Source organism: Cibotium barometz, chromosome 1, assembly GCF_041138505.1.
Source record: "Cibotium barometz isolate CiBa-2024 chromosome 1, ASM4113850v1, whole genome shotgun sequence".
NCBI classification, from domain to species: Eukaryota; Viridiplantae; Streptophyta; class Polypodiopsida; order Cyatheales; family Cibotiaceae; genus Cibotium; species Cibotium barometz.
This window is the reverse complement of record NC_141046.1, coordinates 13,404,689-13,417,932: the sequence shown is the minus strand read 5'-3', so window position 1 is coordinate 13,417,932 and position 13,244 is coordinate 13,404,689. Positions and strand designations below refer to the sequence as shown.

The 13,244-nt window shown below is 43.6% G+C and overlaps 1 protein-coding gene across 1 annotated transcript in view; it reads right to left on the bottom strand.

The window, feature by feature from the left end:
- The window catches only part of LOC147641621 (ADP-ribosylation factor GTPase-activating protein AGD5-like), an 80,852-nt gene extending 69,823 nt beyond the window's left edge, over positions 1-11,029 (bottom strand). Inside the window, exons 1-3 of the mRNA XM_086794861.1 lie at positions 10,707-11,029; positions 10,117-10,175; positions 9,285-9,375 (exon numbers count right to left, since the gene is read on the bottom strand). Coding sequence (XP_086650987.1) covers positions 9,285-9,375; positions 10,117-10,175; positions 10,707-10,763 — 207 coding nt within the window. The 5' untranslated portion in view covers positions 10,764-11,029. The remainder of the gene's footprint in view (positions 1-9,284; positions 9,376-10,116; positions 10,176-10,706) is intronic.
- Between the last annotated feature and the right edge of the window lie 2,215 nt (positions 11,030-13,244).

Here is a 13,244-nt window from a genome sequence, read left to right as displayed (position 1 = left end):
CATGAAGGAAGCCTCCCCTTTTGCTACACGACTCCCCAAAAAGGGAGGAGAGAGAGTGAAGAGAGAGAAAACCTCCTTCCCAAGTTAATCCCTAGGGCCCCAACTTAATAAGTTCCCTAGGGCCACTAAGGCCTAGGGGCAACTTTAATAAACATTAAAAGTTAATGTTTTAATGTTCCCCCTTCACACCTAGGGTTGTCCACACATCTTTAAACACTGTCCGGGCACCCCCCATGTGAATCATAAAATATTCTGACCCTGCAACCACCATGCCCACACTTGTCCTGCTCCATTTTCACAGGGCCATGACATACCCCCCTCTTGAAAGATGGCAAGCGTCCTCGATTGCATTCTGGTGATGCATCAAAATATGCAAAGTGAAATATAGAATATGGCAAGATCAGCGTCCCAATCTCTCTGAGCCATACACATGTATCAATATTCACTGCAAACCAATGGCATAGTAATAGTCCAAGTTGTATACCACTGTGAACCATACATATCCACAAAAATCTCCATGTGACTAGTACACATATATCATAGAAGTCCCATAAACAGATGTACTGTCAGCCTCAGTACCTTCGGATGAGATAAAATCTGCACCAAGCAACCTCTAGATGTCATCTGAGCCTGTCTGTATCAAGGGAGTGGAGGTGCTACCCCCCTCTTGAGCATCAGGTAATGCTCCAGACTCATGCTCTGCTGAACCTGAATGAGCCACAATAAGAGTCGGCTCTAACTCAAAGGCATCGAGATAAAGCTGCAAAACCTGAGGTGAATCCGTTAAGTCACCTTCCTCCATCCACTTCGCATCCATCGGTGAATAGTTCTTGAACTTCACAAGATAGCGACGGGAAACTTTACCTCGTACCTTCCTTTCTTTATGTGCCAGTATCTGCTCTGGAAGCAGAACCTCATCAAGTTCCTCAACTTCCGGCTGAGCCTCATCTGATACATCCTCAGGCACATCCCCACGGAAAGGTCGAAGAAGACTCACGTGAAAAGCATTGTGAATCCTCCAGTGATCTGGTAACTTCAAACGATAGGTTACCTCACCAATCTTTTCCAAAACCTGAAAAGGCCCATAATATCGCATGCTCAACTTAGGGAATAAGCGCTCTTTACCCTTCATCTTCTTGAGTCTAGCCTTTTCAAAACGCAAAAGAACCCAATCACCCAATGCAAACTGTAAATCACGTCTGTGACGGTCTGCGGCTTTCTTTTGCTTCTGCTGAGTTTTCTGGAGGGCCAACTTAACTCTCCGATAAGCTTCATCCAAGCTCTCCACATACTGATCAGCCTCAAAGATCTTATCCTTTGTATGCAAAATGGGTGGTACCTTCTTCCCTCCTTCTACAATCTCAAAAGGCGCCTTGCCTGTCGAGCTATGTACAGTGTTGTTATATGCAAACTCCACTAGAGGAAGATACTTTTCCCATTGTTGCTTGTGCTCTGACACATAACACTTGAGAAGATCCAACACTGTAGAGTTGGCCTCTTCTGACTGACCATCTGTCTGTGGATGAAATGACGATGAAAACTTGAGAGTTGTACCCATGTTGTCAAACAACCCTCTCCAAAACAAACTCGTCATCCGTGGATCACGGTCACTAATGATAGACGTAGGCAAGCCATGATACTTGAAGATGTTCGCCATGAACAACTTCACCATATGATCCACTTTAATTGTCTTCCGCACGGGAATGAAATGTGCCTGCTTACTGAACCTGCATATGATAGTCCAGATGCCATCATTTCCCGTTTGTGTCCGTGGAAGATCAAATACAAAATCCATGGCAATGCTCTCCCAAGGTCTATCCGGAATAGGTAAAGGCTGTAATAACCCTGGTGTCTTCTGACGGTCAAACTTTACCTTCTGACATACGATGCATTGCCTCACAAAGGCATCAACATCTCTTCGCAAGGTTGGCCAATAAAAGAAAGTCTCCACTGCTTTGACCGTAGCGTCAATACCTCTATGACCTGCATACGGTGGAGCATGACTTTCAATCATAACCTTGAGTCGCAATGGCCTGGTAACACACAGTCTGCCATGCATCAATAAAAATCCATCTCTGAGAGTGTAATGCTCATGCCGCTGACCCTCAGACATCTGATCATACAACTTTTCAAAATCCTCATCATGGGCATACTGCTCTTTCATTTCATCAAGCTCATGATGATAAGCAAGTGAAACTGCAGAGACCTGTGGCTTGCGTGACAAAGCATCTGCCACTACATTCTTTTTGCCTTCCACATGCACAATCTGGAAGTGAAACATTGACAAAAAGTTTGCCCAACGCATATGCTTCTCTGAGAGCTTAGTCTGCGTGAGGAAATAACGCAAGGTCTGATGATCTGTCTGCACAGTAAAATCAGCCCCAAGCAAGTAGTGTTTCCATGTAGAAAGAGCGTGAATTACAGCCAACATCTCTTTCTCATACACCTGTAAATGCTTCTCAGCATCTTGCAAAACTCTACTCTCATAGGCTATCACATGTCCCTCTTGCATGAGAACTGCACCAATGCTACTTCCACATGCATCATACTGGACAACAAAAGCCTTTCGGAGGTCCGGTAACACCAATACTGGGTCCGAAGTAAGCTTTTCTTTGAGCTTTTTGAATGCTGTAATTTCCCGATCAGCCCAACTAAACGGAGTTGATTTCTTCGTCAAAGCATGAAGAGGCGAAGCAATTTCAGCAAAGTGCCGTATGTAACGCCTGTAATAGGAACACAAGCCTAGAAAACTGCGTACATCATACACGGTCCTTAAAGCTGGCCAATTAAGTATTGCTTCTACCTTGGCTGGATCCATACGGACTCCATGACCAGACACAATATGCCCCAAGAAATGTATCTCCTGCAAGAAAAACTCACTCTTCTTGCCATTAACCACCAATCTATGGTTTCTGAGTTCTGTAAACACAATGGCCAAATGCCTTCTATGCTCTTCCTCATTTTGTGAATGCACAATCATATCATTAAAGAATGTGCCCACAAACTCTCTATGAGGCCTGAAAATCCTGTCCATCATTCTATTAAATGTGGCAGGCGCATTCGTCAAACCAAAGGGCATAACCAAGAACTCATACAACCCAAACGTGGTTCGGAATGCTGTCTTATGCACATCCTCAGGCCTAATGCGTATCTGATGATACCCGCTTTTCAAGTCAATACGACTAAAAACTGTGGAGCCCTGTAAGCGGTCCAATATGTCATCAATCCTCGGTATGGGGAATCGATTCTTGATGGTATTCTTATTCAGCGCCCTGTAATCTATACACATGCGCCAAGAACCATCCTTCTTCTGCACTAAGAGCACAGGTGAGCAAAAGGGTGATGAGCTAGGCTGAATCAACCCCTTATTCAATAGCTCCTGCACCTGACTCATAATCTCTTCCTGTTGGGCTGCACTAACACGATACGGCGGTCTATTCGGTGGAGTACTACCAGGAATCAGATCTATGGCATGATCTTCTGGCCTCTCAGGAGGTAATTCTCCTGGCAATGACTCGGAAAAACAGTCTTGAAACCCACTTAAGAAATCAGCCCTGTCCTTATCTAACATTGACAAATTAGACTTAGATTCATCATCCTGTGCATCCTTTACATAAATCAAGTACGCGGAAAGATGCTTTTTCATTACTGATGAAATCGCCGAAGCGGATACAATAGGAACAGATTCCCCTTTGAGTTTTACATCCAATACATGCTCTTTCCCTCTATGAGTCAGAGTAATTTTCCTATTGTAAGTATCCACCACCGCATGTACCCTGTGGCACCATGGCATCCCCAACAAAACATCACAGCCATCCAAAGGCATGATGAAGAACTCCTCGCTGTCCACATAACCCTGCAAATGAAGCCGAAGCTTCCCAATGATAGGAGTAACGGGTTCTGCATACCCTGGACAAGCCATATTTGCCTCATGTAACGGCCCCATCTCCTCTGCGCGAATCCCCAATCGGCTAGCCAAATCTGGTGAAATGAAGTTGGCTCTAGCACCTGTGTCAAAGAAGATCAAAGCATTCTGATCTCTCACTTTGCCCCATGCCCTGCACAACTCTGTAGCTTCACCACTTAGCTGCTCCCCCACAAGATCAGGAACTAAGCCTGCAGAAGGCTTTTGTTTCTTTGGCTTGGGCTCTCCTTTATTGTCAGGGTCCTTTTTGGACGTTCTTTTGGGACAATTGAATGACATATGCCCCTCTTCAGTACAGTAAAAACACTTTTGAGCATCTCTCAAAGCCTGTCTTTCCTCAGAAGTCCTTTTGGGCATTGGCAACTTCTTATACTTTGTCTCTGTAGACCCTTTAGCATCTCGAGAAGCATGCCCAAATTTTTCAGCTTTCTTGCCCAATTTCTTACTGCCTTTAAACCCAGATGAACCACCTGTGAGTAACGCATTGGCTGTCATAGCATTTTCAATCATCTATGACATGTTCGTTACTCTTGTCTTTATACAGTAATCTCGTACCTCCTTGGGCAGCCCACAACAATACTTCTCTACCTGCTCAGATAATGGCACGGCACGATAAGAAGTCACTGGGAGTAGAGCTTCCCAAAACTTCTTGTTGTAATCCTCCAAACTATCACACTTTGAAGCATCCAGCTTGTGCCATGCGGTCATAACATCCACCTCAAATGTAGATGTGAGCCATACAGAAGAGAAAACCTGTTTGAATTGGACCCATGTGGTGGGTGCTATGCCCTGCAAAAGAAGAGTAGACCACCACTGCAAAGCATTGCCCTTGAGAAAAGTGGCAGCTTTCCTCACCTTTGAGGACTCTGTGTAATTCCCACCAGAAAAAGCAGCATCAAACTGCTGTAAAAAGGTAAGTGCCTTCAATTTATCCTTGGCCCCACTGAAAGTGTCAAACTTCACTGCAGCTCCCCCTTCCTTGTAATCCTTCGCCTTTCCCATAGGCGTTAGATTATCATATGGAAGTGGTTTCGTGAGATTGCCGCCCCCAACATTCATACCCATCATTGGGTCAACATTTCCCATTCCAACACCAGGCATACCATACATCCCAGCCATGTTTCCATACATTCCATGCTGCATACCTGGCTGCATGCCACCAAACATATTGCCTTGCATCCCAGGTTGCATGCTTCCAAACACATTTCCTTGCATACCGGACTGCATACCACCATACATATTCCCTTGCATGCCAGGCTGAAAATTGGCTCCAAAAGGCCCATACATACCCATGCCTCCCTGAGGATAACCCCCAGTCATGGATTGAAACACTGAGCCACCACCAAAATAACCTGGATGCATGTTCTGCTGAGGAATAGGTGGCTGTCCATAGAAGGAACTCTGTGGGTTAGCACCAAAAGCATGCTGCATATTCGGAAACTGGGCAGGAGATGGATCCTGTGGAGTGGTACCACTATGACCATGAGAAAGATTCTTCGAACGAACCTTCTTCTTCTTTTTCTGGGGCTCTGTGCGGGGCTCTGTGCGAGATCTCATAAATTCAGCAAATCTCTCGCTCTGTGTGAGCTGCATAAAAGTATCCATAACACCAGCCAAGCGATCTTTGAACCGAGCATCATCATCCTCTTTACTATGCACATCTTCTGGCTGTGTTACATCCTCATAAGGCTCAACATCTGCAGCCTGTTCTCCTGCAAAAATATCCTCAGATACATCTCTTTCAGGAGAAGTCTCTTGCTCTTCTTCTTCATGATAGAAGTACTCTTCCTCTGTATCAGACATGATTGCTGAATTTTCAGCGATGGCTTTCTCCAAAACAACCACGAGCTCACCCCCTTCAGAAAGTTGATGATTGGTCCCGGCAACGGAACCTTGAAACCGGCCTCTGATAGAAAACCAGAGTGCGGTAAGAGCTAACACCCGTCCACTTGTAGTCTAGATGATAAACAAAACACAGATTGGAGCTAGAGTGCCCAAATCTGAAAACACAACGACACCTGTTGGCCCCAAAGCTTGGCGCCCCTTGCGGTATTTCTTTATTCCATTAAAATAATATGTATGGCTGAGTACAAAACAAAAACCAGCCAAGAGTTTACACCTGTAGTCCAATCTGACTGCCCACAAATCCTTCTCAGCACAGAGGATCTATGCACAAAGATCTGTGTCTTCAAGCAACACACTGTGCCTCCCTCTGATCAGCCAAGTTCACAAAGCAGGCCAGCCATGGGCATACATCTGGCATAACTCATAAGCATGATACATCTTCTCTGCTCAACATACATATGCTGTTCAATCCCTGTCTTAATCTCTTGTCAATCTGCTATACTCCTCCTCTCACAAGGAGCCAGATAACACATACCTGTAGCAGACATCAAGCAACAGAAAGAGAGATAGATGAACAGAGTCAAGGCTTACCAAGTTCAGCTCGTGAAACAACTCTGGAGGAAGCAACAGCACTAATCTGTGCCTGCAGGCACTTGAACCCACAATCCTGCTTCACACGTGTGCTTGCACTTGCCTGTATCTTCCTCCTGATGCTCACTCCTATGCTGTCCTTGAAAGTACAGATCTGAAAATCAGCACTGTACTTGATTGTACCGCCTCGGGATGCGTGCCAGGCGTTGTACTTGCAAAAACAGCCTGCTGTCCACTTCTGTACCAGCCTGAATCAGAGTACACAGGCCTGTCCAGCACCTGTCTACACCACCTGCAGCACTTGTACCTTCTGTACCAGGCTGCCCGTACACTGTACGGCAGCCGTACCAGGTGTACCTGCTGAAAAACCAACTGTGCAGCCTGCACAGGCCTTCTGCGCAGCCCCAAACAGCAACTGTCCTATGCGCCGCCAGCAGCAGAGGAGAAAGAGAGAAAGAGAGAGTGTCCAGCACTGGCCGTACAGTGCTGTACGGCTGGTTCCTTCAGAAAAACAGCAGCACCCTGCAGCAAAACAGCCGCCTTCTCCTCCTCTTCAGCTTTCCCACGATGGAACTCAAGCGCATGAAGGAAGCCTCCCCTTTTGCTACACGACTCCCCAAAAAGGGAGGAGAGAGAGTGAAGAGAGAGAAAACCTCCTTCCCAAGTTAATCCCTAGGGCCCCAACTTAATAAGTTCCCTAGGGCCACTAAGGCCTAGGGGCAACTTTAATAAACATTAAAAGTTAATGTTTTAATGTTCCCCCTTCACACCTAGGGTTGTCCACACATCTTTAAACACTGTCCGGGCACCCCCCATGTGAATCATAAAATATTCTGACCCTGCAACCACCATGCCCACACTTGTCCTGCTCCATTTTCACAGGGCCATGACACAGACCCTTAGTTTCAAGCTGATAAAGTTGCACAATGCAGAAGCAAAACATAGGAGAGAGGGAGAACAAAGGAGAGAGAGACATCAGACAATGAACATCATGTTATGTAGCACGAGGCTTTTACAATGGCGATATTAGCCAGCAAATGGTGTAGAGCATGTGCCTGTGAATAGGTTAGACAATTGAACAAGTGAACAAAGAAGGCATTCCCCAAAACACATTGAGATGCACAATTTCTAACACCCCCTCTGCAGCTCAGTGTGTGCAAAGTCTAAAGAAGATAAGTTGATGAAGATGCAACCATGGACACTCCAATATTGCGTAATACCAGATACAACTCAGAAAGAGCACCTATCAACTTGTTTCCTTGAAACAAAATGCCACCATGAACAGCAAGGAACTTTGCTTGGCTCCGAGTTTCCACACAAGTGTGTAATGAACTCCAAGAATAAAATGATGCGCCACTGCGCAATAATCCCCAATAGTGGACTGTGAACACATCACGTCCCAAAAACCTCAAACAATAAACTTAGAACACATCCAGTCCATAATCTCTGCTACACCAAGCAATAGACATGCAACACATCCAATCCATAGCTCCAAAATGAACTTGTGTCGCCAGATATTTTTAATGCTTGGAACTTCGACTCACGAATCCCATGCACCAAAAAATGGAGCTCTGTCCCGCCCACAAGCCTCCTCTTGGCTGGAAGCACATGGGGGAGGACTATCTATATAACTATAGAAGCTCACCATCCAGGTCCTCCTTGGCTTTTGTAGCCTTGGGGACACTAGAAGTACCAAAGTAATCATCCTGTATATGATCACTGCCCGTCTTTGAAAACTTGGTCTTGGCCTGGGCTGTACCTTTGGTCTTGCAATCCTTGGCCAAACGAACCTGCTTTCCAGAAGAGTGGCAGTGACACCATCCTGTCTATTGCATTATAGCAAGTGCTTGATCATGTCCACTAGGAGGGAACCATACCTACTCTTGAGAAACGAGGATAGATGCCTCCTCCAAGAGGGAACCCATATCCACGGCAATAGCACACCTCTGCAAGCAAGCCTTTGTGCCACTAATGATCTGAACACTCCCCAACCAATCTCCAACACTTCTCCAACAGAACGAGGTACAAGGAACAAACAGCCCCCTCTCAAAACTGAGAGAGAAAGGGGCTGGACAGTAGCAAACAGTCCACCAAAACTTGCCGGAAAACACCCACAAAGTAGGTAGATCCATTGATGTAGCAAAAATGCAAGCCTTCTTCTGCTCCTAAAATCCCGAACTTCTTCCAGAAAGGAAACTTGCCGCCGCCGCCTTGAAGTGCCGGTCACCTAAGCAACTGATACCATGATAAAGTTGCACAATGCAAAAGCAAAACATAGGAGAGAGGGAGAGCAAAGGAGAGAGAGAGATCAAACAAATAGAGGAGGCTCCTTTGTATAGTGATGCTAGGGAGCTGGCCGATTGCCCATGACCAACTACAAAGAAAGAAAAATAGGATAAAACCCATAAATAGGCATTCCCCAAAATACACTGAGATGCACAATTTCTAACACAAGATCCATGAGAGAAACTTTTCCTCTTGGCCTCCCGCTTCAGAAATTTCCCTCTTGTGGTGTTATGTCCCTACAAGGCCTGCAAGAGGTCAAGAGTAGGAAACAAGGGCTACAAGTAGTCCAGACTTCCCAAACTCATCTATATAGCCCCAATATCAAAGCCGTGAAGACTTTTTCTATTTGATAATACCTAAAATCCTACAACACTACTAACAATGTGATATCAGTTCCAATACAATCCACCCTCAGTAACCCCTAATAAAATTCAAAACTACATAAATACATCTTCCGATGTAATATAAATGCACGTTGTGATGTAAATTGGTGCGTGCAAATCAGAGCAATCCTAATCCTTGGCCCTTCATGTCAGCAAAACTTTTTAAAGTAAGGACCATGGATAAGCTCTTGATTGAAAACTTGAGAAATACGAAAGATAACAAGTAGCACATAACTGCTCAAAGAGGTAGGCACCTTTGATATATGAACGCCAAGGCTACGATGAATCCCGGAGCATTGGATGCATACGAAAATTCCCAGGTTGACACTTGCCCATCTTGGCCCCCTGTAAAAAAAATTTAACATGCATCAATGTTAAATCGAAAAAGAATAATAAGGTAGCTTAGCCTACATCCCTCTTTGACTTATTCCTTCTCTGCGCAACCCTCTCACCATATGCATTCTAATTTCTCACACACTCCAAAGTGTATAGATGTAAGGAGGCAGCCACACAACTTTTCCTCTTAAGAGGTTAATCATATCCAACCTCATGATTCTCTGACTGACTCGGATTATCCACAACGGATCTATTTGCAACCCACTAATGAGCGCTAATCCTTCCTCAACCATGCAATTTCCACAAGGTTTCAGACTCATATAGCCACAGTTAGAACCATTGTACTCTACAACAAATGTGAAAAACGACTCTTTGTGGGATCTCATCTATGTGGAGATGAGATAAGTATGTGTCATGAGGCCGATTGTGGATCAAACATAAAGGTTCTCTCTCCAATATTTGACCCTGCCTATCAAATAGGCATTGGGCTGCACAATTTGAACTATGAATCTCGACTATTATTGCAAAAAACATGCATAATTTGGCAATGCAACCATGTAACTAATGCAAAAAACGATGCACATTTTTCATTCTTTCATAGAACTACAATTAAGGGTTATGTTTAACCATTTGTATAATAAGAGTTTCTCCATCAACATCCTATGCAACCCAAAAATTTTGCAGGTTTTGTGCAGACAGTCACCATACAAATGATGAAACCAGATATGGAAAGCTACAAAGACGGCATACTTGCTTCTGCAATCGGCGCACTCTCTATTTTCCGGCAGCTTCATAAGCCCTTCCAAGACCTGGACGATGCAAAAAAAATGTAAAAATTAACAGGGCAAATGATCGTTCGTTCAAACAAGAGCATGGCAGCGTAAGAAGAAAGAGGCCATGAATACTAGGGTTTTCTCTGTATCGTGCATCAAATGGAAGCAAAGTTTGACCTAATTTTCTCAACTCCTCCTTGTCAAGAAGAAGCAGGCGTTAGCGTTTCCACTCCTTCAAACATCAGATGAATCTACTTTTGCAACACATTTTTCCAAGAAAGAAAAAGACATGGCCATCGTCTTATGCTCATCGTGGTCGTCTTCTTCTCCTTCTTCTTCTTGCAGCTAGGGTTTTCTCTGCATCGTGCCTCAGAGGAGAGCAAGCTTTATGCAGAAAGAAAACACGAATTGTAAAGGCTGACCTAACGCGAAACTCTACCCAGAAAAAAGAAACCCTAGACCTAGCAAGATCACGAGCGATGCAGAGCATTTTGAGGCATCGCGATCCTAATTAAACTGCGGATTGAAAGATCTGAAGGAAAGGAGACGGTCTTCGAGGTGCCATACCTTGCGGTGCCTGTCATTCTGCTCTTTCGTGACGGAGGCCTTGTCATTGGGCGCCATGTGCAGAAAGGATCGCAGATTACCATCCACAGTAAGATACAGCAGAAAGAGAGATCAAAGTCCAGGTAGCAGAGATGGTGATGTAGAGCTAGAAAGACGGACGATTGTCTCTTGATGCTGTGATGTAGCCTGAGCCTAAGGTAGCGTGCTAATTGAACGACTCTCTCTCTCTCTCTCTCTCTCTCTCTCCTCCGAGCATTGATAAACACTAAGGTTTGTAGACCTTTCAACCAAAGGCACGCATGAAGAAGAGTTATGTTCACATCTATAGGTATCTCACTCTTTTTTTTACTAAGAGCATGCTTGAAGAGTTTTTCTCACATCTATCGGCATCTCGCTCTTATTTTCACAAAGAGAAGAGCTATACACATCGAAATGCAACGCTCTTCTACAAGCCCTTAAGTGGCATGTTCAGTGAGAGGTGCTTTAAAGTGATAAAGGTAGCTTGTTGCATATGAGTTGCATGCAAATGAGGTGGACACTCAAGAAACATTCCTTTTTTTGTAGTATCTCACCATAACACAATTTGCACATGCCCTCCAAGCTATCGATTTAGCACAAGGGTAAACTCACAATTAGCTTCTAATGTTTACAATGCATCAAGTAGCATCAAACTTGTCATGGTGCATGTAAAGCTACATCATGATTTGCCATCATGATCACGTTTAGGCATGAGTGAGAAGAAAATGCACTAAGTTGTGCTCAAAGACTTCCAATCGCATTGTAGCAACCCTACAAGGAAGATGGTAGTGGTGTTTGCAATCTAAAAGGAGACAAAGCATCAAACACCATTTATAAGGGGATTCTAGACCCAAGGTTTTCCATGACATCTTACTTAAAGACATGTGTCCTCCTATGACAACTTTAACATGGATATGCTTGACAACTAGCCCATGGATATGCTATAACAACTTTAACATGGAGATGCTTGAAACTAGCCTAATAGTAACGTCAATGTATAATGCAAGCCACATGAGAGCTTGTGAACTCTACTAGCTCCCAAGATTTCAAGTTATCAATGTTCTTTTTTTGTCTCAAACACTAAAGTTACTTCATTAAAAGTTTTATCACACATAAGGTACTACACAAACGACATAATCAACACATTAGGATGTTTCATACAGAGCAAAAGTACTAAGTGAGCAATGAAATGTTTTGATAAGTTGAACATATACTAGCCGACAATTCAAATTTCAATACAACAGAATATTGTAATAGCTCCAAAAACATGGTTGCCAACATATGCATGTGATTGTGCACAGCATCTGGCTTAGAAGAGGCAAACTCCATCGTTGCAGTTGTTATGCCCAATGTCTTAGATTATCGTTTACATTTTAGATCATATCTATTCTTATTAGGCGATTTCCATATCTAATCGTACATCCAACTTGCCATATTTAGATAGTCGACCCAATCTTGGGCTTGTCAAAATAACAAGATCATACTGGTTCAAATTGTGACCTATTTGGATCATTTAACTTCGAGATTGTCCATTTATCATCTACATCGCAAATCTGATTGGATTTCAAAGAGCGAAAAAATAGGAAAAATAAAAAAGAAGTCATAATTTCATTGTGCATATGTATTTTGCATGAATTTCCTTTCCTTTTTAAGCTTTTATTTTCTTGTTATGAATCTTGAAAAAGACATAGACATTATGAATGTTTAAAAATCCATTAAAAAAACCTAAATACCATCATAAAAACACTTAATCCAACCCCTTATTATGATAAGTGGAATTGATCTCCCTTATTATGCCAGACAACACTAGTTTAAAACCAGACCAAGAGTCCTTCACAATAGAAGAGACTAGATCAACACTTTGTTGTAGAGCTTCGGCAAGTGAGAGCAGAGCTAGGTGAACATCATGTATTCATGGGTGAATTATCAAGAAGGGATGAGAGAGCTTAAGAAGCGCGTCTTACTGAAGAGAGACAAGCCATCAGTAAGAATATTAGGAAACAAGTTTGCATTCAAATCGCCAATGGAACCTATGTGCTACAGTGCTATGGTTATCATGAAACTTCAAAGGTTCCCATCTACATTGAGACCATAATAGGGTGCTCTTGGAGCATTGGTCAATGTAGGGCATGAACCACAGATCTTAGATAAGCCGAAAGTTTTCATCCGACTTCGTGCGCATGACACAATTTTTATGTAGGTCCAAAGGTAAATATATACACTCCAACGCAGTCTAGTAGGTGTGTCAACATGGGCATAAGGACCTCATAGAATCCTCAAGATCTTGCACGAAGCCAATTGTGACTCAACCTAATTGACAGATTCTTCTTGAGGAGAGTTAGAGTCAATCAAGGTGACATAGGCCAATATGAGGATGCCCAAGGCAACCCATTTAGCATCACCAACACATAGAGAGATGCAAAGGAAAATCGTAATTTCTCTCATGCACCTCTAGCTAGCACATGTGTTATCATCCCACTAGTCATCACAACATATGTGGATGAGGACAGTAACACATAC